This window comes from Podarcis tiliguerta, assembly GCF_965153285.1.
Source record: "Podarcis tiliguerta genome assembly, chromosome: 13".
In the NCBI taxonomy this organism is placed as follows: Eukaryota; Metazoa; Chordata; class Lepidosauria; order Squamata; family Lacertidae; genus Podarcis; species Podarcis tiliguerta.
The window spans coordinates 43,715,878-43,740,934 of NC_139546.1; the positions used below are offsets into that span (position 1 = coordinate 43,715,878).

Here is a 25,057-nt window from a genome sequence, read left to right on the forward strand (position 1 = left end):
GGAGGCAGCCCTTATTTAGAGAAAGACATAAATATTCCAGATAAATGGGGTGGGGGTGGATGGGGGAGAAATGCATTTGGGGGGGGGGTCAGACTCTCATTCCCTCTGTACTCATCACTGCCTCCTGCTGGACAGACTGCTATGTACCGGTAACTCGTATCTTACAGGGAGGTTACATACTGAGGGTCCACATGTATACAGTGGTACCTTGGTTTGCATACGTTTTGGATTGCAAACATGTCAAACCCGGAAGTGCATGTCCCGGTTTGCAATTTTTTTTTTGGATTACAACCATTTTTTATTATTATGAACAATTTTTTTTTGAAGGCCCCACTGGCGAAAGTGTGCCTTGGGCTACCACCTGTTTCGGTTTACAAACGGACCTCCGGAACGGATTAGGGTTGTAAACCAAGGTACCACTGTACTAAAAAAAATGTATAAAGCCAGGAACCCAGGAAGCTGCCCCCACCCCTTGCAAGGTGGGGGGGGCGGGCTGTTAACCAAAGTTTGTGTTTCCTCCGCTCTCCATTCATTTATCTATTCCACCCCACCCGTGCAATGGTGCAAGTTAAATGTGTGTGAGTTGTGAGTTACACACAGCTGTGAGTTACCTGTATTTGAAGTGTACGTGAAGAGAGACCCTTTTGGCGGCTGCCTATATTCTGTTGTTTCAAAGACTTTTGATCCACAGCTGCCATCAAAAGTATTCAACCCCCACTGCAAATCAGGTTTATTATAAGAATTCCCAGACTTTCAACTGCTTGCAATGAGCCAATTGAACAAAAGCAAATGAAATAGCTAGGTGCAAAGGATGCTTCAAGCGGGTTCCCCCAAATTCAGCTGAAATTGCAACTTGTACTGGCTCTTCACTGGTCCTGTTACCTGTATTTGAAGTGTACATGAAGAGAGACCCTTTTGGCTTGCATCAATTGAGTGTGTGTGTGTGTGTGTGTTGGGGGTCAACATCAGGGGGCTAAACCAGGTGCCCCTCCAGCTCTTTGTAGAAATAAAGAGCCAAAGACTTGGTAGTTCTGTCAAACTGCTTTTATTGGGGAGCTCAATATGTCCTTTCCTTCGCTTGAATGGACCGTCCGGCATCCTTGCCCTAATCTAAATGAGACACACTTTCACTTCCTTTTTCTTCTCCCCATGGGTGCAGGGTGTTTGCCGTGCTTCCCTGACCCGCGACAGGATCCTGCCTTTCGGCCGACGGACATCCAAGCTACATTTTAAAAGTAAAAGACTAAAATGTTGCTAAAATTAAGACCGGAGCCACTTCTCTTCTTGCGGGACTGCGCTTGGGGAAAGGGGGGGGGGGTGCGTCCCCGCCAGCCTGGGTATCGCTAAAACACTTCCGCCTGGAAAAGATAGGAAAGGAAAAGAAAAAAGTTGGTTCCGGAACTGGAATATTAATAGATAACGTGTAAAACGTGCAGGGGTAAGCAAGGAAATAATAAAAGAATCAATTGAATAATTATTAAACTACAACAACACAACAAGATGGAAGAAGTTAGAAAAATATATTGAAATCACACATGGGTCAAGGGAAGTGGGGAATTTATAAAAATTTCTAATATAATATTTCTAATTGCATTGCATTTATATATAGCAAAGGGAAGTCTAAAGCGATTAGGTGTATTTTAATCTAGTCAACTATGTAATAGGCTTATGTTACAAAACTAATATGGATTTTGAATTTGATGTTTGTAATTCTTTTTCAGTTTTGGAATAAAGTTTAAAAAAAAAGAAAAGAAAAAATTTAGGGAAAAAGAAACCACACGCACTCACCCTGTGGTCTAGCTCCTTGCAAATCACTACTTTGACACCCGCCTCGCAAAAACGTGACTGCTTTGTTCATGGCAAAGCATCCTGCAAAGTCGATCCAGAGAGTGGATGACCAAACTTTCCAAAATCTGCTCATTGTTATGAACTCTGTAACACTGAAGAACTGGTGCATGTGTTTGCTTGCTTTCCTCTTCCCTCCTCACCCCTTTTTCCTTAAGTGTTCTATCTCTTAGACCGCAAGCGGAGATGTGACTCATTGTTGCTATTTGTAAGCTATTCAAGGAGCCTTTCGGGGCTGAGGAGAAATCTAGAAATGCCTTAAATGTGCGGGGAACTAAAAATAGGGTCTTCTGCACCTTTTAACAGGTTTCTTGGAGACATCCAATTGGATACCTTTGGGAACAGGACGCTGGGCAAACATTCAAAAGACAGCCATTCCCAGGCTAGCAGCAACACGCTGTGCTCTCTTCCCTCCTTCAGCCCAACGGTCCCCATCAATTTACTCTCGCCTCTCCTTGCTCTGGAAGTTCTGACAGGGTTGCCATATTTCAAAAAGTGAAAAACTGGAGACAAAAATTGTTGAGCTTTCTTTTGCAAAATCTCAAAAAGAGAGAGGTTTCTGAGCTATTTTAAAGGAAATTTGCCAAAATCTACGCTTTCGACATGTGTTGCAATAGGTCTGGATTTTCCTGGACATTGAAGCGTTTTCTGACGAATCCTGGCTACGTCTGAGAAATTCCAGACGTATGGCAACCCTAGTTTTACATTGGGAGGATGAAGAATATGCAAACCATGCCTGTATTTCTTGCCACTTCAGACTCTACCTTGCCCTGAGCATAGGGATAGAGGAAGCTGTCTTTTACTGGCGGCTCTTGGGTCCATCTTAGCTCAGTATTGTCTACTCTCTATTGTCTGTTCTCCAGGTCCTTTTAAGCAGGGGACATTCCTGGGCATACATGGCGATGCCAAGGGACCTGGGACCTTCTGCATGCAAATCAGATGCCGTGGTAATGAGCTACAGCCCATTTTAGAAAGCAGAGTCCTCCCCAATCACATCCGAGCCATCATCACCCCCACACAAGGACCATCTAGTGAGAGGGCGAAGAGGAATGTTCTCTGCACTTTGCACCTTTTAAAGCTGCTTCCATGGGCGAAATCAGGAGTGTGGAAGCTGTGGCGTCCCCAATATTGCTGGACTCCCCACTCCCATTAACCCCAGCCAGCATAGCCAGTGGTCAGGGATGATGGGGGCAGTTGTTCAGCAACATATAGGGGGAAGCAGATCTGCCCCACCACACGATCTCTAAGTAGGACCCTCGTACCTACGGGACCGCCTTTCCCAGTATGCCCCATGGAGGACCTTAAGGTCCATAAATAGTAACACCCTAGTGGTCCCAGGCCCTAAGGAAGTCAGATTAGCCTCAACCAGAGCCAGGGCCTTCTCAACACTGGCTCCGGCCTGGTGGAATGCTCTGCCTCAGGAGACCAGGGCCCTGCAGGATCTGATTTCTTTCCGCAGGGCCTGTAAGACAGAGTTGTTCCACCTGGCCTTTGGCTTGGAGTCAATTTGATTCCCTCCCCCCTTTCTTTTTTCCTTTCTCCTCCTGTGATGAGGCTGCATTTTAATGTTTCAATGTTGTATTTTAATCTTGTTTTTAAGTTGTATTCATTCAGCTTGTTTTTATTATTGCTTGTTAGCTGCCCTTGGCTGGGGAGGGTGGGGTATAAATAAATTTATTATTATTATTATTATTATTATTATTATTATTATTATTATTATTATGGCTTCCAGCAGCAGATACACTGGGCAGAACAGGAGTGGGGTTGGATTGCTCAAGGCAGTGACAGCATACATAGCAAACCACCGAGGGCGCTGCTCGTAACAGCCTCCACCCAAGCCCATAAACGTGGGTCCCATGAATCCAGACCTCCCTTTGCCGCAAATCACAAATCCCATCACCGGTCAGATTTCAGAATTTCATAGAATTACAAATCCCACTTCTGGCTGAGCTTTGGCCAGCAAATTCTGCGTCGCAAAGTCGCACAGCGGCTGGAGATGGACAGACAGGTTGTGTACCCACAGCAGTGACCACAGGAGAAACGGCCCAGAAAGAAGAAGAGTTTGGATTTGATATTCTGCTTTATCACTACCCAAAGGGGTATCAAAGCGGCCAACATTCTCCTTTCCCTTCCTCCCCCACAACAAGCACTCTGTGAGGTGAGTTGGGCTGAGAGACGTCAAAGAAGTGTGACTAGGAGGAATGGAGAATGAAGCTAACAGACTATGCAGAACTGGATAAGTTAACTGGGAAAATTAGATATCAACGAGATCACAAGTTCATTGAGGACTGGAAAATTTTTTCGGAGTATTTGAAGAGTGTATGTGACGAGCAAACAACGCTAGTGGGTTTTAAAGAAGCTTTGTGAAAAAATAAGGAATATTGCAAAAATGCAAATAAGACTATTAAGACATTTTTTTAAAAAAAGGTGATACTAAATTTGAGGAATGTGTAGACAAAATTTTAAATACGGATGATTATCAGAGAAGTTGAAGGAAGTCCTAAAACTGAAAATATGTTAATTGGGAATTTGTATGATTGGAGATATTTGTGCAAAACTTAATAAAAATTTATTTAAAAAACAACAACAAAGAAGTGTGACTAGCCCAAGGTCACCCAGCAGCTGCATGTGGAGGAGCGGAGACGCGAACCCGGTTCCCCAGATTACAAGTCTACTGCTCTTAACCACTACACCACACTCTGCCGTGGTGTATCTGCAGAGGCACAACAGGATTCCTCCATCTGCCCCAACTGCAACAAAACATGTCTCTCCCACATTGGCCCCTGCAGGCGCTGTGACTCTCCAACAACTTGACTTCACTTCTCCCTTGTCCCTCGAGACGGATGCCAACCCAACCCACCAGGGCCCAGCTTCCAACTCCACCAGGCAAAAGTTGCAGCCATAATGGGTCTCCTCCACCTGGCCTTACCTGATGGAGGTGCTACGTCAGGATGACATTACTTTTCCCCCTTCCCTTGGTTCTCAGGGATGACCTCCGGGGCTGGGGCTGGCGGCGGCGGCGGAGGAAGCAGCAGCAGAGACCCCACCGGCGGCTTCTCCTTGGCCTCGCTGGGAGCCACCTTCGCGGGAGTGACGCTGGATCCGAAGAGGCCGTGGGTGCCCACGTTGGATGCCGAAGAAGAGGAGGAGGAGGAAGCGGCACCACTACCCCCACCGTGAGCAGGCTTCGTCGGGAGGCCTCCAGAAAGGAAGGCCGTGTACTGGTTCCAGAAAGAGAGGGGTCCCACCCCCACGAGCTGGGCCGGGATGTCGCGCCCCAGGAAGTCCTGGAGCTTGACCTGGCCCCCCGACAGCACCGGCACGGGGCCTTCTAGGGGCAGGCGTCTCCCTCGGCGGGCCTGGTTGCTGCTCCACACGTGGCCACTGAGATTAACCTTTTGGAGAAAGACGAAAGAGATGGGCACTTAACACAGGCCGACACTCCTAATAATAATAATTTATTATTTATCCCCCCACCCATCTGGCTGGGTTTCCCCAGCCACCAGTGGCGTAGCGTGAGAGGTGCAGGGGGGCCCGGCAGCACTGGGCGCAACATCTGGGGGTTAGGGTTAGGGGGCACAAATCCACGGGTTAGGGGGCGCAAATCCACGGGTTAGGAGGTGCAAATCCACGGGTTAGGGGGCGCAAATCCACGGGTTAGGGGGCGCAAATCCACGGGTTAGGGGGCGCAAATTACTTGCCTTGCCCCGGGTGCTGACAACCCACGCTACGCCACTGCCAGCCACTCTGTGCAGCTCCCAAGAGAATATTAAAAACACAATAAAACATCAAACATTTAAAACTTCCCTAAACAGGGCTGCCTTCAGATGTCTTCTAAAAGTCCTTGACATCTGATGGGAAGGCATTCCACAGGGTGGGCGCCACCACCGAGAAGGCCTTCTGCCTCGTTCCCTGTAACCTCACTTCTCGCAGGGAGGGAACCGCCAGAAGGCCCTCGGTGCTGGACCTCAGTGTCTGGGCAGAACGATGGCAGTGGAGACGCTCCTTCAGGTATACTGGGCCAAGGCCATTTAGGGCTTTAAAGGTCAGAACCAACACTTTGAATTGTGCTCGGAAACATACTGGGAGTCAATGTAAGTCTTTAAGGACAAGTGTTAAAATGGTCCGGGTGGCCACAAGGGGAGGAATGCTGCTCGTTTGACCCAGAAGACAGGAAGCTTCCTCATATCGAGCTCTCCCAGCTCAGTATTGTCTACACTAACTGGTAGCAGCTCCATACCCTCCAACATTTCTCTGACAAAAATAGGGATGCCCCATTCCATAAGGATAATTTTACTGTTTATACCCCACACATCTTACTGGGCGGCTTCCAACATATTAAAAAACATAATAAAACATTTTTTAAAAGCTTCTGTATACAGGATTGCCTTCAGATGGTGTGTGTGTGTGTGTGAGAGAGAGAGATAACTCCATAGCCTCCAACATTTCTCCAATGAAAATAGGGTCATCCTAAGGAAAGGTGAGGGACACGGGTGATGCTGTGGTGTAAACCACTGAGCCTTGGGCTTGCCAATTGGAAGGTCGGCGGTTTGAATCCCTGTGACTGGGTGAGCTCCCGTTGCTCAGTCCCTGCTCCTGCCAACCTAGCAGTTCGAAAGCACGTCAAAGTGCAAGTAGATAAATAGGTACTGCTCCAGCGGGAAGACAAACGGTGTTTCCGTGCACTGCTCTGGTTTCGGTGTTGCATTGCACCAGAAGCGGCTTAGTCGTGCTGGCCACATGACCTGGAAAAACTGTCTGTGGACAAACGTCGGCTCCCTTGGCCTGTAAAGCGATATGAACGCCGCAACCCCAGAGTCATTCGTGACTGGACTTAACTGTCAGGGGTCCTTTACCTTTAAGGAAAAGTGGGACATTCCAGGATGAAATCAGAAACCGGAATGGCTTCTCTAAATCAGGGATGTCCCCTGGAAAATAGGCACACTTGGGAGGGTCAACAGCTCTCCAGGAATTTCAGGCAGGGGGCATTCCTAGGCCTACCTGTAGATGCCGGGAACTGAACCGGGGAACTTCTCCATGCAAGGCAGATGCTCTGCCGCTGAGCTACGGCCCTGTCCCATTTCTATCATTCGCCATGGCTTCTAAGCATGCTTCCCAATGGAAGTAACACCACCTTAAATGGTGCCCACCATAGCTGTCAACTTTTCCCTTTTCCTGCGAGGAATCCTATTCGGAATAAGGAAATTTCCCTTAAAAAAAGGGAAACGTTGACAGCTATGGTGCCCGCATGTGCAATGCCGAACATCAAAATATAGGCGGCTGCCTATATTCTGCTGTTTCAAAGACTTTTGATCCACAGCTGCCATCAAAATTATTCAACCCCCACTGCAAATCAGGTTTATTATAAGAATTCCCAGACTTTCAACTGCTTGCAACGAGCCAATTGAACAAAAGCAAATGAAATAGCTAGGTGCAAAGGATGCTTCAAGCGGGTTCCCCCAAATTCAGCTGAAATTGCAACTTGTACTGGCTCTTCACTGGTCCTGCTAGCTAGGGATGATGGGAGTTGTCCAACAAGAGCGGAAGAACCAAGTTTGGGAAGTACTGCAAGAGAGACGAAGCAGAGTGGTGACAGCAGCACAGATCTCTGACCAAGAAAACTAGGGTCTAGTGACCGTGGTACAGGCCATCAGCCAAAAATCCTTTCTCCCCTTTCCTTTATGTTAATGTTGCTTTCCTTTCTTTCGTGCTTTCACACAATTCAGGTTTCTGTGTGTCTCTTTGTGTGTGTGTATTGAGGGGGTTGTTACAGGTTGATATCTGTTTTGTTGCTTTCAGGATTATAGCTATTTTTTAAAAAAACAAACGGTTTCTTTCAATTTTCTGGTAATTTCCTTAATATATTTAGTTTACTGCATGCATGCTTTATGCCACTTTCATTTCCTTTTCGGGGAAAAACATTTAGTTAAAAATAAATAACAAACACCAACAAGCTACGCCACATGGGGACAGGAAGCTGCAAGCCTTTGTAAGGCCTAGGGCAGGGGTCTGCAACCTTTAAGACAAAAAGAGCCACTTGGACCCGTTTCCGAAGGAAAAAAAAAACCTGGGAGCCGCAAAACCATTGTGACATTTAAAACAAATATATCTCCGGAGCCGCGATCTGACAGCGGGCGGGAAGGTGACGTCGGGACGGTGCGTGACTAACGCACGCACCGCCCCCATGCGACGTCACAGCCAGTACAGCGCCCGCCACAGTGGGAAGTCTCGGGGCACACAATGCGCCTCCTCCCCTCGCTAGTATCCGCCCCGGAGCCACGGCAAAGGTGTAAAAGAGCCACATGCGGCTCCGGAGCCGCAGGTTGCAGACCCCTGGCCTAGGGTAATCAAACTGGGCTGCTGCTGTACTGCCAAGATGCATTTTAAACCTTCGGGCTTCAATAAATATGCGTTTACAGGGATTCTATCGCTACAGACTTTTATTTTGTTGCTTCTAAATAAACATATCATGAACTGCCGTGTGATCTTAACCTGACGGGTGGTCCAAGTGGAAGAAACGAAAATTATAAGGCTATAAAGATGTTTTGCCACACTCCAGAACTGTGAGGCAACGTGGTATCGTATTCCCTACAACGGTGCCCTTTGTGCCCCAGTTCTGCCTCTAGAGGGGGGCAGAGAGCGGACCAAGTGCAACCAGCTTCCTGTGTCAATACTGTGCAAGGGAGATGTACTTCCTGTAACGGTGCCTTGCACTCCCCAGCTCTGCCTCTAGAGGGGGACAGACAGCACGCCAAGTGAAGCCAACTTCCTGAGTCAATAAAGTGATGGAGAAGGAAATCACAAGGGAACAGGGGATAAGCAGAACGCTTACTATAATAGGAGACACTGAGAAGGAGCAACCGTCTCTCCCTTACCTGGTGGTGGGCTGCCAGTGCATGCTTGCGCAATGCGGCCCTGTCGGGAAAGGCCTGCTTGCAAATCCCACAAACCAGCGTCGGCCCCTCTTTGGCTTGACTGCCCTCTTGCTTCTCCGATGGGCCTTCCCCGCCGGTTTCCTGTTCCTCCTCCTGTTCTTGCGGCATTGCCCCTCCTGCCTTCTCCCCCTCCGCCTTCTCTTCCCCTTCCTGCATGGGCCGCTGAGGGCTTCCTGGCCCTGATGGCAAGGCAGCACTGGTGCCACCGTCTTCCTCTTCCGCCTGCAGCGCTTCTCCCCCTTCCTTGGTGAGGCCCGGAGCTTCCTGTTCCGGGCTGGAGGGCCCCTCGGCCTTCTCCCCTCCACTTTCCAGGGAGTCTTCGTCGGTGGGTTCTTCTTCCTCCTCCTCCGACAGTTCCTCGTCTTGCGGAGGGGCCTGTTGCTGCGGTTGCTGCTGCTGCTTCTCGCCTTCCCCCAAGGTGGCCCCTTCCGAAGTCGGGGTCTCAGGGAGGAGCGCTCCGTTGGGGATCTGCCCGCCCAGGTGCATGCGGACATGCTGCTGGAGGCTAACGGCGTTGGTGAACTTCTTCTGGCAGATGGGGCAAGAGTTCTGGGCCCGGGCGGCCGAGCTGGTTTTGTGGCCCACAAAGTGAGCGCGCAGGTTCCCCCGGGTGGAGAAGGCCCGCCCGCACACCTTGCACTTGAAAGGCCTCTCCCCTCCGTGCTGCCCGTAGTGGAGCTGCAGGGCTCGAGGGCAGCTCAGGACCCGCAAGCAGATCACGCACTGGTTGGGCCCCGAAGAAGCGGGCAGGGAAGAGGAGGAGGAGGACCCAGCCACAGCTTGGGCGGCCGTAACGGGAGCAGAGCAAGAAGATGACGACGGAGACCCCTGGCGGTCAATCTTCTCCACCAGCTGCTGGAGCTTGGAAGTCTCCGAGGGGGACGCTTCCAGCACGTAGGGGAAAGGCCCCACCGCTGTGCCCGCCTTGAAGTGATTGGCTAGCAAGGCCCAGCTGGGCAGCGATCCCACCAGCTTCCCCAGCTGAAGCCGGGCACCCTCCGTCTCCCTTTCCGGTGGGGTGTTCTCGTCCCCCTTCCCTTTCGCCTCCACTGCCTTCATCAGAACCAGCTTGTTGAAGCCGGGCAAGGCCTGGGCTGCCGCCGACGGTGAAGCCCCGGACAGCAGGGTGAGGCTCTCGGTGGCGCTCAGGGCTTTGCGTTCGGCAGTGGGCGGAGGGGTGGTTTCCTCTCCGGGCTCTGCCTTCTCGGGCGGCACCGACATGCCGTAAGGTAGCCCCGAGGTGGTGAGGACATAGTCCAGGTGCTCGGGGACGGGATGGGGGTTCATCTGGACGTGGGGGTATTTCTCCCGGTGGCGGTGGAAGTGCACCTTGAGGTTGCCGCGGGTGGTGAAGCGGTTGCCGCAGATGTTGCACTTGTAAGGGCGCTCGCCCGTATGGGAGCGCAGGTGGATCTGCAGGGCGCTGTCGCTGCCAAAGACCTTGCCGCAGAAGCGGCATTTGTGGCGCCCTCCGGGCTTCTCCTCCAGCCTGCTTTCTAACCCTCCTCCTCCTCCTCCCGCTCCTCCCCCGTTCTTCTGCCGCAGGAGCCCCGGAGACGTCGCCTGCTCCAAACCCCGGGCGGTGCCCAAGCACTGGGCGGCCAGGATGCCCGTAGCTGTGGGGAAGGCCGGAGCCAAGAGCTGCTCGGCCTTGGGCACTCGGGCGCCTCCGGGGAAAGGGTGGTAGAGGTGGAAGAAAGCAGGTTTGGGGACCTCAGGGGAGCTGGACGCCTGGGTCCTCCCTGGCTCTGTTTTGATGGAGAAGACCGGCAAGGGGGGCTTAGGAGGAAGAGACGCTCCCGGGGCCGGCTCGGAGGAAGGGGTTGGGGAGCCCACCTGCCCCAGGGACCCCAGCAGCAGCACCTGGCGGCAGATCTGCTCGGTCATCTGCATTTGGTGCAGCTGGCGTTGCTGCAGGACCCGGAGCTCTTCCAAGATGAGGGGGATGTTGAGGTGCCCGGCGGGGACAGAGGCGGAGGAGGCGGGCAGTGTTGGGGGAGGCGGGGGAGGGGGCCGGGGAAGGGCCGCTTCTTGGGCTGGGTCGGACAGCAGTGTCCCCGATTCGACGTCCATGCTCTGAGGGCTCTCGGGACGGACTTCCACCGAGGAAGAGGAAGACGAGGAGGAGAGGCTGGAGTGGTCCTGACCAGCGGCGGCTGTAGCTGCCGCCGCAGAGGAGCAGGTGGGCTGCTCCGAGCAGCAGGAATCCACGTGAGCGGACAACTCGGAGGGATCCTTGAAGTTGGTACGGCAGGCGGGGCAGGATAATGGGGCTGTCTCGTCCCCAGTATCTCCTGCAGAGAAAGGGAGACAGAGAGAAAGGGGGTGCGGTTATTTTGGATCAGCAATCTATTTCTTTCATCACATTCATATACTTTCCTCCAAGATGGTGTCCGTAGTTCTCCTCTTCCCCATTTAATCCCCGGGTAGGTTAGGCTGAGGGAGCAACTCAGTCACCCAGTGAGTTTTAGGGCCAAGTGGAGATTTGAACCCTGGTCTCCCAAGTCCTAATCTGACACTCTAACCCAGTCTTTCTCAAACTTGGGTCCCTAGTTGTTGTTGGACTCCAACTCCCATCATCCCAGCTAGCAGGGATGATGGGAGTTGTAGTCCAACAACAGCTGGAGACCCAAGCTTGAGATACAGTGGTACCTAAGGTTAAGAACTTAATTCATTCTTAACCTGAAACTGTTCTTAACTTGAAGCACCACTTTAGCTAATGGGGCCTCCCGCTGCCGCCGCGCAATTTCTGTTCTCATCCTGAAGCAAAGTTCTTAACCCAAGGTACCATTTCTAGGTTAGCGGAGTCTGTAACCTGAAGCATCTGTAACCCGAGGTACCACTGTACTCTGCTCCAACCACTACAGCACTCTGGCAACCAAGCCCACCTGATCTTTAACCAGAAAGATGCACAGGACAACTGCAGATCAGATAGAAGCTAGTGGCAACACTCAGATTTTAGTGAATGGAAACAGGACGCAGGAGGTCCCAGCTTCAATCTCTGACATCTACATGAAGGACGTGGCTATCAGTGGCTACTGGCCATGATGGCTCTGCTCTGCTTCCTTGGTTGGAGGCAGTTATGCTTCTGAATACCAGCGGCCGGAAGCCACCAGAACGGAGAGTGTGCCTGTGCTCAGGTCTTGTTTGCTAGCTTTCCACAAACATCTGGTTGACCACTGTGAAAACAGGATACAGTGGGACCTCAGGTTACATACGCTTCAGGTTACAGACTCCGCTAACCCAGAAATAGTGCTTCAGGTTAAAAACTTTGCTTCAGGATGAGAACAGAAATTGCGCGGCAGCAGCAGGAGGCCCCATTAGCTAAAGTGGTGCTTCAGGTTAAGAACAGTTTCAGGTTAAGAACGGACCTCCGGAACAAATTAAGTACTTAACCCGAGGTACCACTGTATTAGACAGCACACACCACTGGCCTGATCCAGAAGGTTCTTCTTATGGCTGGAAACAAGCGTTCAAATTTCGCCAGGCACATGTTGCACCTGGCTATCGGCAACTTGTGACCGTGTGAAGATGTCCGGGTGTCAGGATGGTGCCTTGACGTCTCCACCATCTGGAGGTGCATGCCTGCGGATCCTTGGATCCGGGCTGTTTTCACACACTAGCAAGACATCCTGCGGAATTCTATCCATTATATTTTATCTGCACCATCGGAATGAATTTCTGGAACCAAAAAGTCGTATTGGAAAATACACGACTTTCGAGCCATCTGCTCCCAAAGTGGCAACTAGGCATTCCTTTTTGGCACCTGTAACCCTGGTTTAAGGAGCCATTTGGTGCATAGCTTATATAATTGAGTATCTAACACTAGTTGGAGATGTCCCTTGCTTGAAACTTTGCCGGTCAGTGTAGACAATACTGACTTAGGCAGACCAAAAGTACAGTGGTACCTCGGGTTAAGAACTTAATTTGTTCCGGAGGTCCATTCTTAACCTGAAACCGTTCTTAACCTGAGGTACCACTTTAGCTAATGGGGCCTCCCGCTGCCGCCGTGCCAGCAGCGCACAATTTCTGTTCTCATCCTGAGGTAAAGTTCTTAACCCGAGGTACTACTTCCGGGTTAGCGGAGTCTGTAACCCGAGTTGTTTGTAACCTGAGGTACCACTGTATAAGGAAGCTGGCCCATTTAATGCTCACAACTAGGTACGTCCTCGAACTTGTGTTACAACCCTCTCTCTGCTCAGGATCTGCCAATATTTTGATGTAAACATACAGTGGTACCTCAGATTAAGTACTTAATTCATTCCGGAGGTCCGTACTTAACCTGAAACTGTTCTTAACCTGAAGCACCACCTTAGCTAATGGGGCCTCCTGCTGCTGCCACGCCGCCAGAGCACGAGTTTTGTTCTTATCCTGAAGCAAAGTTCTTAACCTGAAGCACTATTTCTGGGTTAGCGGAGTCTGTAACCTGAAGCATATGTAACCTGAAGCGTATGTAACCTGAGGTACCACTGTATACTGTATTATATTAATTATATTATACATCTCGTTAATGCAGCATTTGTCAAGCTTGGATTCCCAGATGGTGCTGCACTACAAGTCCCAGAATCCCCAGGCAGCTTGGCCAATGGTGAGGATTGACTGACAGCCGCTCTTTCGGACCTCTGGTCCTTCCATTGGAGGTTCTTTAAGCTGGAGGTGTTGTACAGTGAGCCCAGCAGCTCCTCTATGCAAAAGCAGGTGCCTTGCTGTAGCCCCCTCCCCTAACACACTTCCCACCACCAAGTACCTGATTTTGCAAATACTTTAAGAAGAAAAAATGAAAGACCATAAGACGAGCCCCAGTGGATCGTGCCAGTGGCTCGTCTAAGTCCAGCATCCTGTTCTCACAGCGGCCAACCAAATGCCTATGGGAAACTGGCATGCAGGATTCGAGTTTCCAGTACGCTTCTGGTATTCAACCTCCTTCAACTGTGGAGGCAGAGCAAAGCCATCAAGGCTAGTAAGCCACCAAAAACCTTAACCTGCACAATTTTTTTCTAACCCACTAATTTTCTAATCCAAGTTGGCAGCCATCACTGCTTCCTCTGGCAGTGAGTTCCATCGTTTAACTACGCACTACGTGAAAACGTATTTCCTTGCCACACGGTGTCCCCCGTTCTACCCGGACACTGAGGTCCAGCACTGAGGGCCTTCTGGCGGTTCCCTCACTGTGAGAAGCCAAGTTACAGGGAACCAGGCAGAGGGCCTTCTCGGTGGTGGCACCCGCCCTGTGGAACGCCCTCCCACCAGATGTCCAAGAGAACAACAACTACCAGACTTTTAGAAGACATCTGAAGGCAGCCCTGTTTAGGGAAGCCTTTAATGTTTAACAGACTATTGTATTTTAATATTTTGTTGGAAGCCGCCCAGAGTGGCTGGGGAAACCCAGCCAGATGGGTGGGTTATAAATAAATTATTGTTATTATTGTTGTTATTATTATTATTATTATTATTATTATTATTATTAAAATGGAAGGAAACAAAAATATAGAAGAACCTCCTTCCTTGGAGGTTTTTAAGCAGAGGTGGATGCTTTAGCTGAGACTAGATGACCCTTGGATCCCTCCCAACTCCAAAATCCTATCATTCTACGAAATGGGAAGGCAGACAAACAGATCTCATGCAATTTTAAGAATGGAAAAGAAAGATTGGAATCACCATGGCAAACAGGTTTTTAAAATTACCTGAAAGCCCAACCCACCTCCAACTAATTTGCAAGCCCCCTTAACCAGCAACCCACCTTTGCAAGGTTCTGCCCATTCATAAATCGTTCTCTCTAGAAAGGAAGGAAGGAAGCAAAGAAGCAAGCACACCTGAAAATTATCCACCATATTCCTACAGAACAGCTAACAGGGGGCTCTGACTTCTGGATGGAGACAATGGGGACGGAAAGGCTCAAACAGGGCATGGCAAATCAAACAGGAACCTGGCTGGCTGTTTGGCTGGGTGGCGGGAGGGAAGGGCCAGGATAAACTACTAGGATGGATGGATGCGTAAATGGGTTGATGGCGATGCAGGAGCGCGTGGGGAGAGATGGGCGCCTGGAGGGAGATCTCTGGGCCCGGCTGCTTCCCCTCCAGCCCTTGCTAGGAGGCCACGGCCGCCAGGTCGCCCCCTCTCCCCTTCCCCAGCCGGCTGGACCAGCCACAGGGGCGAGGAGCCCACCTGCGGCCTCGCCCATCCTGCAGTCGCCGCCGGCGCCCGCGGCTCCGTCGCCCGACGCCGCCACCTCCTCCGGCTGCTGCTGCTGCTCTCCGTGCGCTCGGGAGCCGCTCATCTCGGCCCGCCCGGCCGCCTCCGATCCCGGAGGATGGAGGAAGAGGAGGAGGCAAGCGGCGGCCAGACGAGCGGTGGGCTGCCGAGAGCGGCTCCTACCCGGCCGCAGCAGGGACCTCTGGTGTCGGGAGGGCGGCTGCCGCCGACGGAAGGAGAGGGCGCTGCGCCCCCGTGCGCCCTGGCTCCGGAGCGCACCTGGAGACGGAGGGATGGAGAGCCGGGGAGGAGGAGGGAGGCAAGCGGGCCAAGCCCGGACGAAGGAGGAGCCCTGCTTTTAGGAGCCCCCCCCAAAAAACCCCGGGCCTTTTGCAAACCGACACATTTCAATTTTTTAAAAAATGTTGCATTTATATGAGCCCACCTTTCGTCCAAGGAGCAAGGCAGTGTACATTTTATTTTTTAAAAAATATATATTGCATTTATATCCGGGGGGGGGGGAGGGAGGGGCACCTGCCCTCCGATCAATAATAATCAATAAAAATACATAGCCAACTGAGGTTCTGTCCTTCCAACAAAAGGCCTGCCCCCTCCAATTCCTGGCTATGGCCATGTTTATATCCCAACTTTCTGCACCCCAAGGAGCTCACCGTACCTATTTCTTCACCTCCACATTTAATAATAGAATCGTAGAGTTGGAGGACCCTGAGGACCATCTAGTCCAACCCCCTGCAATGCAGGAATATGCAGATGCCCCATATGGGAACCCCCACAACAATATATATATTTATTTAAATGTTGCATTTATATGATTCCACCTTTCCTCCAAGGAGCTCAAGGCAGTGTACTGTTAATCTATGCTCTTAATTTTGTTCTATTTATATCCCAACTTTTTCTTCCAAGGAGTTCAAGGTGGCATACCTGGTTCTTCCCCATCACACTTAATCCCCACAACTACCTTGTGAGGTAGGTAAGGTTGAGAGTCACCCAGGGTGTTTCAGGGCCAAGTAGAGTTTTGAACTCTGGTCTCCTAGGTCCAGGACTCTACCCATAGCATCATACAGTGGTACCTCAGGGTCAGGGTTAGCGGAGTCTGTAACCTGAAGCGTCTGTTACCTGAAGCATCTGTAACCCAAGGTACCACTGTACTAACTTTCCCTGAAAGGTAGGTTAGAAATCTGTAACAATCTTAAAGGTAATGGGACCCCTGACCATTAGGTCCAGTCGTGACCGACTCTGGGGTGTGGCGCTCATCTCGCTCTATGGGTCAAGGGAGCCGGCGTTTGTCCGCAGACAGCTTCTGGGTCATGTGGCCAGCATGACTAAGCCGCTTCTGGTGAACCAGAGCAGCGCACGGAAACACCGTTTACCTTCCCGCCGGAGCAGTTCCTATTTATCTACTAGGACTTTGACGTGATTTCGAACTGCTAGGTTGGCAGGAGCAGGGACCGAGCAACGGGAGCTCACTCCGTTGCGGGGATTCGAACCGCCGACCTTCTGATCAGCAAGTCCTAGGCTCTGTGGTTTAACCCACAGCGCCACCCGCGTCCCTTCGTAACAATCTTAATCAGAATCTATTTTTAAGGAGGGGGGCTCCCCTTAGATGGATTCCCCTCATTCCAAACAGAGTTGCCCATCTATGTTATCAGCTTCTAGATATGTGCCTTTGAAACTGTGGGAACAAACACAAGATGCTGTCTTATCCCAAGTCAAATTGTTGGTCCATCTAACACAACATGATTTTTGCCAGGATTTTAGACAGGGTTTCTCTCCCAGTTCTGTTGCTAGGGATTGACCTGTTCTACCACAGAACTACAGCCCTTATTATCAGACTTAACACAGACTTAACACAGGACCAAGGTGACCTCCTAGCTCCCAGTTCTTAATTTCATACAGAACTGCAACCTGAAAGAAGTAACCGAAGCTTATTTTATTATTTTTATTAATATTATTTAAAAAATACTAAATTTGTATGCTGCCCTATACATGGAGGTCTCAGGATGGTTCACAGGATAAAATCAGAATATAAAATCACAAAATCAGAAAACAAAAACAACCCAATAAACCCCCAACCCAATAAACTCCATATTGCATATAATATAAAAATATATGATATGATTGCGTTTCTGTTCCCACTTTCCTGCAAGGAGTTCAAGGCAGCGTACCTGCTTCTCATTTTATCCCCACAGTAACCCTGTGAGGTAGGCTAGGTTGAGAGAAAGCTGACTGACCCAAAGTTGCCTAATGAGCTTCGTGGCTGAGGGGGATTTGAACTCCAGCCTTCTGGGTCCTAATCTGGCACTCTGACCATTAGACCACACAGTCTTACGCACTTCAGAGCATGGTGTTACTATTGGTTCATAGACCCCACCCTTCAGGGCTTTCCCCCCCAGCTGGAACTCACTGGAACTCAGTTCTGGCACCTCTCAGGTGGGTGCCATTGCCTTTATAAGAGAACAAGGGAGTCGTTCATGGGGAGTTTTGGCCCATCTTTTCCCAGAAAAACAGCACTGCCACCCTTGCTCTTGTGAGAGCCTAGGACACCTTACATCAAGAAAAAGAAAAAAAATCCATTACTGAAAACTCAAGTAAAATCCCACTGCATTATTATTATTATTATTATTATTATTATTATTATTATTATTATTTATTTGTATACCGCCCTATACCCGGAGGTCTCAGGGCGGTTCAAAGAAAAGATCAACATAAAAACCACAATACAGTGGTACCTCGGGTTACATACGCTTTAGGTTACATGCGCTTCAGGTTACACACTCCGCTAACCCAGAAATAGTGCTTCAGGATGAGATCAGAAATCGTGCTCCGGCGGCGTGGTGGCAGCAGGAGGCCCCATTAGCTAAAGTGGTACTTCAGGTTAAGAACAGTTTCAGGTTAAGAACGGGGAACGAATTAAGTACTTAACCCGAGGTACCACTGTATATATAATCAAAATAAAAACAACAACCCAATACCCCCCCCCCCAAATAGAGCCACATTTTAAAAGGGCATAGGATGCCAATCAGATCAACCAAAGGCCTGGTTAAAAAGGAACGTTTTTGCCTGGCGCCTAAAGGTGTATAATGAAGGCACCAGGCAAACTTCCCTGGGGAGAGCATTCCACAGATGGGGAGCCACTGCAAAGAAGTCCCTGTTCTTGTGTTGCCATCCTCTGGACCTCTCAAGGAGGAGGCACACAAAGAAGGGCCTCAGAAGAAGCAGATCTACCAAAACAGCCAACAGCAATGTGCAAAGACAACCAGTTACATACAATGCATCCTAAAGGCCTGCAAAAACAGGTACGTTTTCATCCGTCGCCTAAATGTAAACAAGTGGATAAACAGATCTCTACGGGGAGGGAGCTTCATAGCTGAGATGCCACCATGGAGAAGGCCCTGCTTCATGCAATAATCTCATTGACTGAACTTAATGAAGTTCCCACAAGGTGGGCTCCACCTGCAGATCTTAGCAAATAGGAATCTGCCCTATATTGCATCAGACCATTGGCCCATTTAGCTTAGTGTTGTCTTCACTGATTGGCAGCAGCTCATCAGAGTTGCAGACAGGGAACTTTGGGGAGGTGGCAAGGATTGAACCCGGGACCTTCTGCGTGCAAAACAGATGAGTTACTGGGTTGGCCAGCGCCAGGGAAGGCATTCTTCAGATATGTAGGGAGTGTTGGACTTTCCATCTAGCTTATACAGTCAAACCTCGGCTCCCAAATGCCTCCATTACGGTACGTTTTGGCTCCCGAACACCAAAACCCTGTAAGTAACTATTCCAGTTTTTGAATGATTTTCGGAAGCCAAATGACTTCTGGAGAGTATTTTTCTTTTTCCTCCATTGACTTTGCTGACCGCCCTTTGATCCTCACTTGTCGAATGTTTCAGAAGTCGAACGGCCTTCTGGAACAGATTACGTTTGACAACCAAAGTTTGACTGTACCACCAGAAGCAAAGGACTCTACGTTTTGAGAGATGCACCAGCAGGTTCGCAGGTTTCTTGCAACATGTTTTATCACATTTAGGAATAAGAAGTCACACAGCTACACGTTTGTGGGGTCTATATAATTTGCAATTATATATATTATATAATTTGCAATCAGTGCATAGGAACTCTTCAAGTTTGGTACCTAGATGAGCTTAACATAGTTACAGTGGTACCTCGGGTTAAGTACTTAATTTGTTCTGGAGGTCCGTTCTTAACCTGAATCTGTTCTTAACCTGAAGCATCACTTTAGTTAATGGGGCCTCCAGCTGCTGCTGCACGATCTCTGTTCTCATCCTGAAGCAAAGTTCTTAACCCGAGGTACTATTTCTGCGTTAGCGGAGTCTGTAACCTGAAGCGTCTGTAACCCGAGATACCACCTTACATTGGGTTCAACCTATATGTGGGGTTGCGCTTTTGCAGCTTAATGTGTGCTTCACAAGAGGTTGGTTGCTGGAATCTATAAATATAGAATATGAAAGCAAGTCTTAAAAATAATGTGTCATCGAACTCCAGCTTCCAGCAGCACCTTTTCTCTCCCATGTGCAGACAACATCAACGACATCACAAGCAGCAAATACTTTACGAAATCTAACATCTTTCCTCTAACACAGACGTAGGTAAGCAATTGCTCACAAGGAGTTATCGGCTCTGCAGTGAGCACAGAATTGGACCTTTGAGGTTTCTTTCAACACTAAAATTCATCACAACTATTAAGGTAGGGTTGCCATACGTCTGGAATTTCCTTATGTAGCCAGCAATTGGCCTGTCCAGATTTTCATTTTTTGAAATATGGCAACCCTACTATAAGGTAGCGGAACCCGTCACATCTTAGAACCAAGATCTCCAAAAGATTGCCCCATCCCCTATATTCCCAACCAATCACTGTGTTCTGATGGAGCAGGATTCTGACAGATACCACCTGGGTGAATTGACTTAGAAGCACCAGGTTGGAGCGCACACCGTATATTTGCGAAAGCAAAAAATTGTCCGATGATGTTTGCTTGTGCAGGATGATAAACCTGGCTGAGACCTTACCTGCCCGCAGACTGTCTCACCAGAGTGGTGCATGCTCTGGTTATCTCCCACTTGGACTACTGCAATGCACTCTGCATGGCCTTTGAAGGTGACCTGGAAACTTCAACTAATCCAGAATGCGGCAGCTAGACAGGTGACTGGGGGCAGCCGTTGAGACCACATAACACCGGTCCTGAGAGACCTACACTGGCTCCCAGTACGTTTCTGGGCACAATTCAAAGTGTTGGTGCTGACCTTTAAAGCCCTAAACAGCCTTGGTCCAGTATACCTGAAAGAGCATCTCCACCCCCATCATTCTGCCTGGACAGAGCTTCAGTGCCGAGGGCCTTCTGGCGGTTCCCTCACTGCGAGAAGTGAGGTTACAGGGATTCAGGCTGAGGGCCTTTTCGATGGTGGCGCCCGCCCTGTGGAACGCCCACCCACGAGATGTCAAGCAAATAAACAACTATCTGACTTTTAGAAGACATCTAAAGGCAGCCCTGTTTAGGGAAGTTTTTAATGTTTGATGTTTTATTGTGTTTTTAATATTCTGTTGGGAGCTGCCCAGAGTGGCTGGGGAATAGTTAATATATTATTATTATATTGTTATTGTTCTTTCAGGAATCCATGCTGAACTGTGCTCCGATTTCCTTTAAATAAACTCTTCCCAAAGGGACCATAAACTTGCCTGCACCTCACCAGCTTGAATTTACTCCTTTTGGAGATGAGCGAAAAGATGCATCTAATCGGCTCCTTTCCTCCACCAGCCTCCATCCTGATTTCTCGCTCCAGCACAGATTCTTAGAGGAAGCTGGAGTCAATCCAGTCCAGTTGCCACAAGCAAAGGACTGAAAAGGGGCGGTGGGGTGGGGAGAGCGAGATGAGGTGGGTGATGGGGAACGGGGGATGGGGGAAGAGAGACCTCACTTAACACAAGAGAGACTATCTAGGACTCTGCGAGTTACTTAGCAACAGCACAAAGAGCAAAGAGAGCGGGAGAGAAAAGAAGCAGTGTGTGGCAAAAATATGTGTGTGAGGAAGTGTGACAGAATGCATATGTGTGTGACCATCTCTTCCTGGCTCTCTGGGGTGAGGGGAGTCACACACACACACACACGATATGGCGAGAAAAGCTCGCAGAAAGACTGTGCCATATTCACATCACAGTTTTAAAGCGCTATGATGCTACGTTAAACCATCATGGCTTCCCCCACCCCACCCAAAGAATTCTGGGAGCTGCAGTTTGCAGAGGTTGCTGAGGGTTTTTAGGAGACCCCTCTATTCCCTTCTTGGGGCTACGCTTCCCCCAGTAGTTCCATCCTTCTTCCCAGGGAATTCTGGGAATTGTAGCTCTGTGAGGGGAATAGCGATGTATCAATAGGGGAATTCCTGAGAAACTTTGGGAATTATAGCTCTGCAGGGAGAATAGTGGTGTGTCAGTTTCTCTTCCCAGGGAATTCTGGGAACTGTAGCTCCGTGAGGGGAATATTGGCCTTATAACAACTCTTGGCACCCTTAACAAAGTGCAGTTCCCAGAATTCTTTGGGGGGGAAGCCATGACTGTTTAAAGTGGGAAAGGACAAGGTGAAAGTAGCCTGTGGCAGCGATGGCATGGAAGGGCATGTATCCCACACATGTGTAACAGAGGGTGAGACAGGCCATGTCATGGTACCAGGATGTGGGCCTGAGAGGGAAGGTGCAGAAAAATGCATGTGAGAGCAGCGTAGCAATTTTTTTGGGTGTGGGGGGGGGGGCAGGATCAAGGCACATTTGTGGAAATGATGCTCCAGTTGGCGCAATGGATTGGCTGTGTATGAACGAGGGAGGGTACAGGTGGCCAAATCCTTGCGCGCTGTCTGTATGCCATGCTCAAAATCAATGCACAGCCCCATCCTATTCTTGTTTTACTTGGAAGAAAGCCATACTGTGCTCGGGTGGATGCTTACTCACAAGTAAACGTGTGCCAGGTCGCAGCCTTTGTGTGCAAGGGAAACAAGAATGTGGGCAGGCATGTAACAAAATGGTGCTAGTCATAGTGTGTAAGGCTGCAGTCCTGAAGACTGGGAAATAAGACTCACTGGGCACAGTGGAACTTGCATCCGGCTAAATGTGCCTAGGACTGGGCTGTAGATAATGAAATAAATTGCTTGGGTTGTGGTCATGCTGATTATTCCACACCGGTCAGCTTGGGTGGTGGCTCCTCCTCCTTGTTCCATTTTCCTGATCAATGCAGCTTGACTCACTTCTTTGAGTCACCTGAAGTTGTCATGCTCTACCAAGACCTTTCTACAAGGCGCCTGAACTCTTGTAGCGGACTAAGGCCTAGTTTGGCATGAGCTCAGGACTGCAATGCCTCAAGGACTGCGTCCACCCATATGAACTGACCAGGACCCTGGAGTCATCATCCGAGGTGCTTCCTCTGTGAGAAGTCTGGCAAAATGGGAATGGGCCTTTTCTGTGGTGGCTCCAGGGAGGCTTGCCTGGCCCCTTCGTTGCATATCTTTAGGCACCAGGCAAAAACATTCCTCATTTCCCAGGCCTTTGGCTAATTAAACAATATGGCCTTTTAAACTGGGTGTGTGTGGTGGGGTTTATTGTTTTTGTTTGTTACTAGGTTATGTATTTTTGTGTTTTTATATTGTAAACCGCCCTGTGATTTACACCTGTGCAGATTTGCACCCTGTGAAGGGTTGTATAGTAATAGCAGCAACGACGACAACAACAACAACAACAATGTATATCTGTGGGGCAGTGGGAGCTAAAGGATGGAAATATCTGGGTCGCAAATGGGGCTCAGAGGTGGGGTATAGTGGCAAGCTGAGATTTAACCCGGAAAGGCCTTCAGCCACCAACTCATTAGATGTCCTTATGTGAACCAATTTTCTCTCGCTCTCAGTTCTGCCCACCCAGTCTGTAAAATGAGCATGAGTGAGGATAACTAGCCTACCTGACAGGGTTGTTGGAAGGTTTATGATTATTTCATTTATATTGCATCACTCATGTACACAACACTTCCTTGCCCCTTAAAGCATGGGAGGATTTTCAGCCCTCACCTCCAAGGGACCCACCGTGTAGATACTGACACACGGATGATTCCTGGGATAATTTTTGTGGAGCGGTCAGAAATGGCATGCATTTTGGGAGTCCGTTGATCTTTGGGGCCTTGAAAACCCAGTGAATGTGCTGGTAACTGCATCTACCCTAAGCTTTTAAATCTCATCGCCCATCCTTCCTGTAGAGGCCATTATGTTAGCGGATGCTTGGTTGCTGATGGTAAGTCAGAGAGAAAGAGAGAGAAAGAAAACGAGGATGGAAAGAAAGTTCTTCTGTGACTTCAGTACTAACAGACAAAATGCATGTGTATCTAAGCATGGCACCTTTATGCGATCAGAATTTATGCTCCTAGATAGATGTGTTTTGAGCATGTCAGTAAACCGTAGAAAGACCCAAACCCTGAACATACAGGCAACCGGCTAGTTACAAAGCATACTTTCGGAGTTTCCTAACAACTTCCTTCCAGTTTGGAAACAAAACTTTCTTTCTCTTTCGCCTCCTTCTCACCCCTTCCTGGCCACCCAGCTCCTGGTGTGCCCCCACCCCACGACGCGCCCTTTCCCACACTGTCGCCATCCCCCATACCCATGGCACCTGCCAGCTCTCCTTGACACCCCCCCCCCACAAAAGAAAACGCCCTCCCCTCCAGGAACCCACCGTTCTCAGAGGCTGTGGAACCTTCACAGTCGGAGATGAGCTGTTGGGGGTTCCGCTGTTTTCTCCGAGACATCCCTGCGGAGGGGCTGGGGGGCTGGGGAGGGGACCCCAAGTCTCTCTCTCTCTTTGGTGGGGAGCCAGTGGGCACCTGATCCCTCTCTCTCTCAGGAATGGGATCTCTCCAGCAACCCCCCCCCCGAACCCAAGCCCCCTCCTCTCCCACACTCACACATACTTAAGGGACACGCCTCCTGCTTTTGTGAACCTCATTGTAAAAGCAAAACTCTTAATCTTTCTGAACACTCTTTTTCTTTTGTACTAGCAGGGATTGAAAGGGGGGGTGGGAAGAGAGAGAGGGCAAAATTAACTCCTTCTTTGCCTGCAGCTATCCCAGTCCTCTGCAATTTTTTTTAAAAAACCACCACATAGGAGAGCATCTGCTTTTTAACGCTGAAATGCAGCCACCTCTGTGGGGTGAGGCTAGACTCCCTACTAGAGGTGAAATTTATTTGATGGGGCCCAAAGAATTTATGCCAGTTCAAATGCGGTTTGCATGCGCGGAGATTTACAGTTCACTAATATTATGTGTCCCACAGGCCGGATCTGCTTCAGTGAAGCTTGTCTTCCTAAATGCTTGGTTATGTTACCTTTCAGAAAAATTCCCACCAGTTTTCTTGGGGCAGATGTTAAGCCAACTGGCCTGCAGTTTCCAGGGTCCCATTGGATCCCTTTTTAAAAATTGGTGCTACAGTAGACGTTTTATAGTCCTTGGGTAAGAAGGCTGGACTGAGGGACATATATTTTTGTTAGAAGACCAGCAATTTCACTTTTGAGTTCTCTCAGGTGGATGCCATCCAGATGCAGCAATTGGTCAGTTTTTATTTTCCCCATTAGGCCTATAAGCTGCCAGTGTGGTGTAGTGGTTAAGAGCGGTGGACTCCTAATCTGGTGAACCGGGTTCGATTCCCCGCTCCTCCACACTGGGTGACCTTGGGCTAGTCACACTTCTCTGAAGTCTCTCAGCCCCACTCACCTCACAGAGTGTTTGTTGTGGGGGAGGAAGGGAAAGGAGAATGTTAGCCGCTTTGAGACTCCTTAGGGTAGTGATAAAGCGGGATATCAAATCCAAACTCTTCTTCTTCTTCTGCCTCTGCACCTCAGACTCCCATCCTGCAAAAAAGTTAGTTTAGGCCAGGGGTAGGCAACCTAAGGCCTGGGGGCCGGATGTGGTTCAATCGCTTCTCAATCCGGCCCGCGGACAGTCCGGGAACCAGCGTGTTTTTACATGAGTAGAATGTGTGCTTTTATTTAAAATGTATCTCTGGGTTATTTGTGGGGCATAGGAATTTGTT

At 49.5% G+C, this 25,057-nt stretch overlaps 1 protein-coding gene across 3 annotated transcripts; it reads right to left on the reverse strand.

Annotated features, from left to right (window-relative positions):
• Nucleotides 1-1,029: 1,029 nt before the first annotated feature.
• Nucleotides 1,030-23,835, reverse strand: SALL2 (spalt like transcription factor 2). Of its 3 annotated transcripts, XM_083410168.1 has the most exons (5): nucleotides 14,946-15,144; nucleotides 14,521-14,556; nucleotides 8,721-11,074; nucleotides 4,775-5,240; nucleotides 1,030-1,358 (listed from the first exon to the last, which is right to left on the reverse strand). In XM_083410168.1, the coding sequence occupies exons 1-4, from the start codon at nucleotides 15,055-15,057 to the stop codon at nucleotides 4,803-4,805; spliced, it is 2,940 nt and encodes a 979-aa protein (XP_083266294.1). In that variant the 5' UTR covers nucleotides 15,058-15,144; the 3' UTR covers nucleotides 1,030-1,358; nucleotides 4,775-4,802. The 3 variants fall into 3 exon arrangements, with proteins under 3 accessions (XP_083266294.1, XP_083266296.1, XP_083266295.1); XM_083410170.1 differs by lacking the exons at nucleotides 14,521-14,556; nucleotides 14,946-15,144 and adding an exon at nucleotides 23,706-23,835; XM_083410169.1 differs by lacking the exon at nucleotides 14,521-14,556 and having other exon boundaries at nucleotides 14,946-15,219.
• Nucleotides 23,836-25,057: the final 1,222 nt, after the last annotated feature.